Source organism: Zingiber officinale, chromosome 1A (assembly GCF_018446385.1).
Source record: "Zingiber officinale cultivar Zhangliang chromosome 1A, Zo_v1.1, whole genome shotgun sequence".
NCBI classification, from domain to species: domain Eukaryota; kingdom Viridiplantae; phylum Streptophyta; class Magnoliopsida; order Zingiberales; family Zingiberaceae; genus Zingiber; species Zingiber officinale.
Window position 1 is genome coordinate 39,495,166 of NC_055987.1, and position 9,384 is coordinate 39,504,549.

General features: G+C 42.2%; 1 protein-coding gene across 1 annotated transcript; it reads left to right on the top strand.

Annotated features, from left to right (window-relative positions):
• The first annotated feature begins 3,866 nt into the window (after positions 1-3,866).
• Positions 3,867-7,499, top strand: LOC122023513 (linoleate 13S-lipoxygenase 2-1, chloroplastic-like). The gene is made up of 9 exons (XM_042581643.1): positions 3,867-4,296; positions 4,405-4,682; positions 4,746-4,986; positions 5,068-5,388; positions 5,477-5,562; positions 5,642-5,752; positions 5,861-6,162; positions 6,229-6,495; positions 6,574-7,499. The coding sequence occupies exons 1-9, from the start codon at positions 3,927-3,929 to the stop codon at positions 7,331-7,333; spliced, it is 2,736 nt and encodes a 911-aa protein (XP_042437577.1). The 5' UTR covers positions 3,867-3,926; the 3' UTR covers positions 7,334-7,499.
• Positions 7,500-9,384: the final 1,885 nt, after the last annotated feature.

The window sequence follows — 9,384 nt, forward strand, 5'->3', positions numbered from 1 at the left end:
TTGTTTAAAGGGAGAGAGGTGTTTTGACATGTGTCAAGGGTTAGAGGGTGGGTAATTTAAAGAAAGGGGAGGTTCTGACATGTGTCAAGGGTTGGATGAGGGTAATTTAAAGGGAGGGGGGAGGGGGGGGGGTATTTTGACATGTGTTGAGGGTTGGAGAGAGGATAATTTAAAGAAAGTGAGAGGTTCTAATATGTGTCATGTATCAAGGGTTGAAAGATAGGTAATTTAAAAGAAAGAGAGATTTTAACATTATCAATACTTGGATGAGGTAATTTAAAGGGAGGAGGGTTAGGGGGTAATTTAAAGAGAGAGGGAAGTTCTGATATATATAAAGAGTTGTTAAGGGATTAAGGAGAGGTAATTTAAAAGGAATGGGAAGTTTTGACATGTATCAAAAATTAAATAAAACAAAAAAAAAAAATTGATAGGAAAAAATAACAAATAAAACTTATTACAAAACAAAACAAATAAACAAATAAAACTAAATAAAAATTAAATAGAACTGAAAAAAGAGATATATGAAAATATAAAAAACTTAAAGTGTCAAATTAGAAAGGAAATTTAATGAAAGGGAGAGATTATGTTATATGTTAAATATTATATAAAATAAAAAAAATTGATGAAAAAATAATAAACAAAATTGATTAAAAATTAAGATTAAATAAAAAAATACAACTAATTAAAAGAAAGAGGGGCATAAAGGTCATTTAAAAGGGAAGGTAAAGAGAAAGCAATTTGCTAAAATATGTTTAGAAAGAGGGATATAAAGGTCATCTCTTATTTTGGATTTTAGAAGTGTTAACTTTTTTTTAGACTAATCGGTTTGTAGAAGCTTTTAAGTTCACACTATAGGTAAAAGAGAAAAAAAAAAAAAAAGAAAAGAAAAAAGACGTTGCTGGTATAAAAGGAAAGAGAAAAAAGATAAATGACAAAGAAAAAAAATGAAAATAGTTAAATTTATCAGGAGGATAAAGTGGAAAGAACGATGCTTCCTTTGATAAATATCAAAGTAACGTGCATTTTTTATAAATTCGAAAAAATAAATACATCTTTTGATAATTGCCGATTGTATTTCTAAATTTTATCCCGTGATGTAACCCATGACATTGGAGGCGTGCGCGATCCAATTTAGTACGAATCAACACACACGTTAGAGGACGTGAGAAATCACTAAGAGATCCCTGAGATGATAAAAAATGCACGAGAAAAACAAAAATCAAAGGGTCAGCTAGATAAGAAAGATTCACATACCTTACTATTTACCAACGAGATACCTACCGAGATCATATCGACAATCCCTCAAAATTCGAAACTATTTATTCGTTTTAGTAACTTCCCAGTGTAACAATCATTCAATAATGGCGTCAGTTACTGAGCCAGTGTCAATATAGGGGTAAGACATGGAATTAATAAGGAGCATCCACTGGACTAAGTTGTGATCGGTCCAATAACCATTGAGAGTAATATCTTAATTAGTTGTGATGAATGACTTCGACTTGTCTTAGAAAATTTTATATCACATATATAGTATGGAAACCTAGCGGTGGGTCAAATTATGAGTCAAGAAATCGAGGTGCTCGAATTGTCGAGTCGCATCTCCAATGTAACTTTTTTTAACAAATTTGTAAAGTTGAAAAAGCTCAACAAAAAAATTTTAATGAGTGGAGACATAAGCTTTGAGGTTTTTATTTTAAGAGCAGATTTGATATTTCAAATCTGTTTTTTTCTCTTAAAGATGGAGCCATTAATCATTGAAAAATTAATATTGCATGTTTGATTTTTTTAAAACCATTAAATATTTTATTTAATAGTTAAATTATACACTTTTCTTTTGAAAATAAATATATTTGGTAAGTTAAAAAAAATACAAATGACTATAATTAAATTAAAATTCATAAGTTAATTAAATAAAAATTACAAATTAAATTAAATTAAAAATCATAAGTTTATTAATTTATTAATTAAAAATTACAAATAAATTAATTTAAAGATGAGAATTAAATAAAATATTAAGTAAAAATTATATAGAGATATTAAATGAAAAAATAAAAATAAAGATGTATGATTTGTAATGTAGGACTCACAAAAAAAGTTGTATGGAGGTTTTTTGATTGTGGAGAGAATAGTAGATTTTTCTATTTTTGATGTGGCATTGATGTAGCATATTGAAAATTAAAAAAAACTTAAGAAAAAGTTTAATTATTGAAGATGTCCTAATGTAAGTCGATGAGCCAGAATGCTCAAGATGCGAGTTGCCTGAATTACCAAGTCAAGGTGTCTCGGCTATGTCTTTAGGCTAGCTCGCTGATACGGCTGGGAGTCATTTCTCCGGGATGCTCGTAAATTAAGGATCCAGTAGATCGAAGAGTTGCATAGGAGTCATTGCATGGATTAGTTTATGGGTTCACGCGTAGCAAGCAAATCAACACATATTGAGGAATCCAGATCATCAATTCCTAAGTTGAATCTAAAGGGACGGTTCAATTTTAAAATTTATTTTAATTTTCTCAATTGATTGCAAACGTCCCATTAAAATTCTTAAATTAGTGTCGTCCATCCATTCATATGACAATATCCATGTACCACTCATGCTCCAGTGTGTTTTTAGTTCCTAGCGACTAATACAAAATTTTTATGGGACTAAATCAGTCACCAACAGACAATGCTACCTCATTCATTATTTTTTTCCAATGTATTTTCAGTGGATGTCTTTATTTTATTAAAAATCGATAATTCTTTATGATTTGAATTGACATTGAAGTGCCCAACCCATTTGAATCAGTCGCCATTTCATCTCTAATCGTTCAAACATCCCTTTCTCTTCTCAATTCAGTGAAAAAACATGTGGTTAAAAGAATCGAAACCTTATCTGGTCCCCCTCACGTTTAAGAATCGCACAAGTTAATTGCCAAAGATTAATGTCACGAAAAAAATTTGTAATGATGTGACTTTTTTTTTTTAAAGAAAACAACAAACATATTTTGTGTTTTTCTTGCAAATTTTCAAAGAACAAATTTATTGGGGATTGTATTTGTATTTTATATTTGAACATTGAAATTCATAAATTGAGAAAGACAGTAAAATTGTTGCCAGAATGATTTTATAGTCACGAATTCTAATCATACAAATAGTCTTTATAATCATGATTTTTATCACTTTTTTTAATTAAAACTTATATCATCCCCAATGCATATATTAATGGGGTGTTATAATACCCTTTGATGATAAAAACTATTGTAAAAAAGTGTTATAATACTCTTTAACGTGTTCAATATTTTAAATGTGTTCAAGCAATGTGGGGTGGACCCATGTGTTTATTTATTTATTTATTTTTAAATTTTATTTATTAAAAAAGATAAATTTTAAAATTAAAAATTAAATATAGATTTGGTGGCCCACAAACACCTATTTTATTTAATAATTATATCAAAAAATTTTATTTTTTTAAAAAATAGTAAAATTATTTTTTAAAAAGTAAGATTATTATTAAAAATAATAATAATTTAAATATTTTAAACACATATTTAAAATATATTTATTTAATATGATATAATTTAAGATGATTTAGTGCACGATTCATAAATAATGAGTGTTAATGTTAAAAGTAATATTAATAAAAGAGATATGTTGTTGCTCACTAATTAATTAGAAAAAATAATTACATTTTTCAATAATTTTCAAATAAAATTTACCTTTTTAATCAATCATAATTCTCTTGTTTTCACTTATAATGTAATACTATTTTTTTTTGTTATTCTAAGAATGTAAAACAAAAAACATAGTACATTACGTATTAAATAAAAAAATAGAAAATAAATAAGTTAGTGAGTGCTAAAGTCTATATAAACGCCTTCATTCTCGTCTTAATAATCCACACTTAGTCTTCATCATCGATCACCAACGTACGGTAAACTGATCCAACAATGTTGAAGCAATCAGTTCTTCAACCGTCCCTCCTCTTCTTCCCGCGCCACCCCTCCCTCCCCGGCGCCGGAGCCTCCGGCGTCGTAGCCTTCAGCCAACAACGACAGTGGCGGCGGCAACGCCGCCAGAATAACGGAAACAAGGTACGCTGCGCCGCCGGGGCCAACGAGTCCGCTTCATCGTTGTCGGGGCAGCCAACCTTCGTGGTCGAGTCGAGGCGGCCGGCGACGGTGAAGGCCGCGATCACCGTCCTACTGACGGTCGGGGGAGAGTTTGCGCATATTGACCCCACGCGGGGTCTCGATGATATTAACGATTTGCTCGGGCGGACTCTGCATCTCGAGCTCGTCAGCTCTGACCTTGACAGTGGTGATTATTGACTCAACGATCCATTAGTTCGACATTAATTGCAGTAAACATTAATGATCATGTGCGATTTTGTTGATGATGACGATAATGTTTGGCTATAATTAACAGAAACAGGATTGGAGAAGAAGACTGTGGCGGCGTTCGCCCACAAGGCCAAGAAAGGAATCGGTAGAATCACATACGAAGCAACTTTTAGCGTTCCAGAAAATTTTGGAGAGATCGGAGCGGTCGTCGTCCGGAATGAGCACCACAAGGAGCTGTTTCTCAAAGACATCGTTCTCACGATCGACGGCGATGATTCCGCTCCTCTTCTGTTCGATTGCAAGTCGTGGTCGCACTCCAAGTTCGACGACAGCCAAGACAGAGTCTTCTTCACCAGCAACAAGGTAAAAAGAGATTAACCAAGAAAAGAATGTTTTTTATTTTTCTGATGATTTTGTGGTTTGCAGTCTTACTTGCCGTCGGAGACGCCGGCGGGGCTGGTGCGCCTGCGGCAACGAGAGCTGGAGATTCTGCGCGGAGACGGCACCGGCGAGCGGAAGAAGTTCGAGAGAATCTACGACTACGACGTCTACAATGACCTGGGAAACCCGGACAGCAAACCTGGGCTGGCTCGGCCCGTCCTCGGTGGCTCCGACGAGTTCCCCTACCCGCGCCGGTGCCGCACCGGCCGGCCGCGAGCTCGCTCAGGCATTTCATCGAACATTTCCCACTCTGGCATTTCATCGATCACTTGCTCTTGATGGCCCATTGAAGAAAGATTCGTTTCAGATCGTAAATCGGAGCAGAGGAGCGCGACCGTGTACGTGCCGAGGGACGAGAACTTCTCCGAGGTGAAGCAGGTGACGTTCGGGGCGAAGACGGTGCGGTCGGTGATACACGGCCTGCTGCCGTCGGTTTCGACGGCGCTGGTGGACTCGCGGATGGGCTTCCCTTACTTCACCGCCATCGACGCGCTCTTCAACGAGGGCTTGCCACTGCCACCCAAAGATTCCACGCACCCCTTCCGCACCATCGTTCCCCGGCTCGTGAAGGCGATCGTCGGCGGCGCGCAGAATATCCTCCAGTTCGAACTGCCTGAAATGATCGACAGTAAGATTATTCATATTAAATTCTGTATGTATTTTTTTTAAAAAATATTCCTGTGATATTTTACTTATTTACTCTGATTTTTTAACAGGGGATAAGTTTTCCTGGTTCAGAGATGAAGAATTTTCCCGGCAGACGTTGGCAGGCCTCAATCCTCTCAGCATTCAACTAGTGACAGTAATTAATCAAAATTTTCTCGATTCATTAATTTACCTTTTAATTATCGCAAAAAGACATAAAATGGAAATTTTTACAGGAATTTCCATTGGTAAGCAAGCTCGATCCAAGCATTTACGGTCCGCCGGAGTCGCTGATCACGGCGGAGCTCATTGAGAAAGAAATTAAAGGAATCATGACCGTCGACGAGGTCAATCGCAACAACTCTTATCGTCTTCTCCAGTTGATCATTAGTTCGAAATCATCAAAAATTAATCTTTTATTTTTCATCTTAGTTTTTGTTTGATCGATCATGCAGGCGTTGGAGCAGAAGAAGCTCTTCATTTTGGACTACCATGATCTGCTGCTTCCGTTCGTGCACAAGGTCCGAGAGCTGGAGGACTCGACGCTCTATGCCTCCCGGACTCTGTTCTTCCTCACGCCGGAGAGCACCCTGCGTCCGATCGCCATCGAGCTCACGCGGCCGGCTTCTCCGAAGCAGCCGCAGTGGAGGCAAGTGTTCGAGCCCAGCTGGAACGCCACCGACGCCTGGCTCTGGCGTCTCGCCAAGGCGCACGTCGCGGCCCACGACTCCGGCTACCACCAGCTCGTCTCCCACTGGTAACTGCTTTAACATTCCGCCGAAATTTCCGATTTGAGATTCTAAAGTTCTTACCTTGGCTCAAGGCTTCGGACTCACTGCTGCGTGGAGCCGTACATCATCGCCGCCAACCGGCAGCTGAGCCAGATGCATCCGATCTACCGCCTGATGCACCCCTACTTCCGCTACACCATGGAGATCAACGCCCTCGCCCGCTTGTCCCTCATCAACTGCGACGGCATTATCGAGAAGACCTTCTCGCCAGGGAAGTACTCCCTCGCACTCTCCTCCGCCGCCTACGACAAGCTGTGGCGCTTCGACATGGAAGCTTTGCCCGCCGACCTCATCAGAAGGTTCGAATTTCAATTTTTCCTTCAAAATTTCACTTTTTTAGATCGTTGTGATTAGAAGATGAGATTTTGATTCCACAGGGGGATGGCGGTGGAAGATCCAGAGGCAGAGCACGGCCTCCGGCTCACCATCGATGACTACCCCTACGCCCAGGACGGCCTCCTGATCTGGTCCGCCATCGAGCAGTGGGTGGCCGATTATGTTGACCACTACTACCCCTCGCCGGCCGATGTCGGCGCGGACTCAGAGCTCCAATCATGGTGGACGGAGGTGCGCACCAAGGGCCACGGCGATAAGCAGCACGAGCCGTGGTGGCCGTCGCTGAAGACGCCGGCGGACCTCGTCCGTATACTCACCACCATCATCTGGGTGGCCTCCGGCCATCACGCCGCCGTCAACTTCGGGCAGTACCATTTCGCCGGGTACTTCCCCAACCGCCCCTCCGTCACGCGCGCCAACATGCCGGTGGAGGACGCCACGGAGGACGACCTGGCGGCGTTCCGGGCGAAGCCGGAGGCGGCTTTGCTGCGATGCTTCCCGTCAAAGATCCAAGCGGCGCAGGTGATGGCGATCCTGGACGTGCTGTCGGCGCACGCGCCGGACGAGGAGTACTTGGGAAAGGATGCGGAGGCTTCGTGGACGAAGAACCCGGTGGTGTATGCGGCCTTCGAGCGCTTCAACGGCAGGCTGAGGGAGATCGAGGGTATCATCGACGCAAGGAACGTCGACCCCAGTCTAAAGAATCGGTGTGGTGCCGGAATCGTGCCATACCAGCTCCTGAAGCCGTACTCTGGGCCGGGAGTCACCGGAATGGGCGTGCCCAATAGCATCTCCATTTGAAGCATCGCCCTTCGTTTTCCCGTCGATGGTTTGAGCTTCCAATAAATGAAGAACGTAGAATCCCGTTTCCAATATGTAAACTATAATGGTCGCCGCCGCCGACAAATATTTTCATAAAAAATGGTGATTTCCCAAACCGCTTAATGGATCATGCGATTTACTCAAATCACACGGGTGATTTTGAGATTATCTAGTGATGCGACCATAAAAGGGCCGTTCGACACGGGTCAACTGTCGAGATATTGATTAAAATTAAAATGATCAACGTCATGGTATCAAAAAATTCATCTATAATTGCCGAGTGGAATTCGATTATAACGGCCAATTGGGATAGTCAATGTCCGATCAATCGGAGACGTATCCAAGCAAACCACCCATCTAGCTCAGGAAAATACGATAGGATCGCCAAACGCTTAGAGTGAAGCAGTGAGATGCTAAGGAGACCGAAGAGCTTGTCCGATAGTGAGGGACAAGCTATTACGCTCAGTCATCGCAAGGAAGAGCAATTGAGACCGACAGAGCAGAGGAGTCCCGGCCAAGCGGCAACCTCGCTCGGGCAAACAGCGGGACCATTGTCATATCTCTTGATATCTTTTTGGGAGATAGTGTCACTGACACGAAGCATGATCAACAGGCAGATCGTACGACGGTAGCTTCTACTGTCTTGTCAGGGATATACATGCCCTGTTAAGATATGCTGTCAGAGGTACTTTCCTGATAGATCCTTTCATAGGACACATTGGAGAACGTGTCCACACCTCGAGGAATGTGCACGTCGTCCACCAGGGCTCTATATAAAGGGGGGTCCAATCATCGGCAGAAGTACGCATTATTCACTGTTTGCGCTTGCGTTATTGTTGCTCTGCTTTCCTCTACAGTTAGGGTGACTGACTTGAGCGTCGGAGGGCCAACGTCGGGGACCCTTCCTTGGCTCGGCACGGACGTTGCTTGTTTTGCAGAGTGAGACGTCGTCTATATCCAGTCAATGCAGTAGCCATATCCCCAGCTTTTCACCTTCCGATTTTCGGATAGGATCATTTTGGCGCCGTCTGTGGGAACGTAGCCTACATCCGAGACGAGAAGATGGAGGACGTTGGATGATTCACCACGGTGACGTTGACAAAGGAGGAGCTCGATATGCTTATACAAGCTCGAGCGGCAAGGATAGTTGAGCAACAATAATAACAAGCGCTGGCCGAGCACCAAGTGCATGAGCCTGTGACATCAGTGGCAGGGCATCAAGTAGGATATGGAGACCGAGCGGAGCATGCATCCATTCGGGGACAGAACATGAAGCCGATCGACATGTACTGGGAGACACCTAATGCGCCGATCCCCTTTCATCGGGCGCTGTTCCATACTCTATTAGAGGAATGGTGCTGAGCGGACAAGGATTGGGGGTCTTCCTCGGATGACACACCTGTTCAGGATGCACGAAAGGGGAAGGCACCAAGGGACGATGATTCGCCCAAGCAGATCAATCAACAATTCTCGTAGGAGATTCTGGACGACCCTTTGCCAAGACACTACGCCCTGCTGGCGATAAGAGAATACAATGTAACTACCGATCTGAACGATCATTTGGTCAAGTTTGACAACGCGACCACACTTCATCAGTACACCGACAGGGTGAAGTGTCGGGTCTTCCTCACCACTCTTTTCGGATTAGCACAACGTTGGTTCAAGAGATTGCTGAATGGATCAATTCATACCTTCAAAGACTTCCGAGTGGCGTTTTTACACCACTTCGCCAGTAGTCACCACCACCAGAAGATAAGTGTCAATCTGTTCTCCTTGAAGGAATGGCCCAGGGAGGTACAGAGGGCCTATATCCAACGCTTCAATTAGGTAGCCATGAATATTTCCTCAATCTCTGCAGGTGAACGCCTTAGCCCAAGGCCTCACCGAAGGGGAGTTCTTCCAATCACTCATCCGGAAGTTGCTGAGGGATTTCGACCACCTGATCAGGAGGGCCATAGAATACATAAACGTGGAGGAAGCCCAAGCGGCCAGAAGAAAGGAGACGCCTCTCGAGCCCATAGCAGCGCCCG

Excerpts from the sequence above, each read along its gene's own strand:
- LOC122023513 (XM_042581643.1), top strand. The coding sequence starts at position 3,927 with ATGTTGAAGCAATCAGTTCTTCAACCGTCCCTCCTCTTCTTCCCGCGC. Across the intron at positions 4,987-5,067 it reads CCGGCCGCGAGCTCGCTCAG|ATCGTAAATCGGAGCAGAGG; the intron begins GCATTTCATCGA and ends GATTCGTTTCAG. Across the intron at positions 5,753-5,860 it reads GAATCATGACCGTCGACGAG|GCGTTGGAGCAGAAGAAGCT; the intron begins GTCAATCGCAAC and ends TCGATCATGCAG.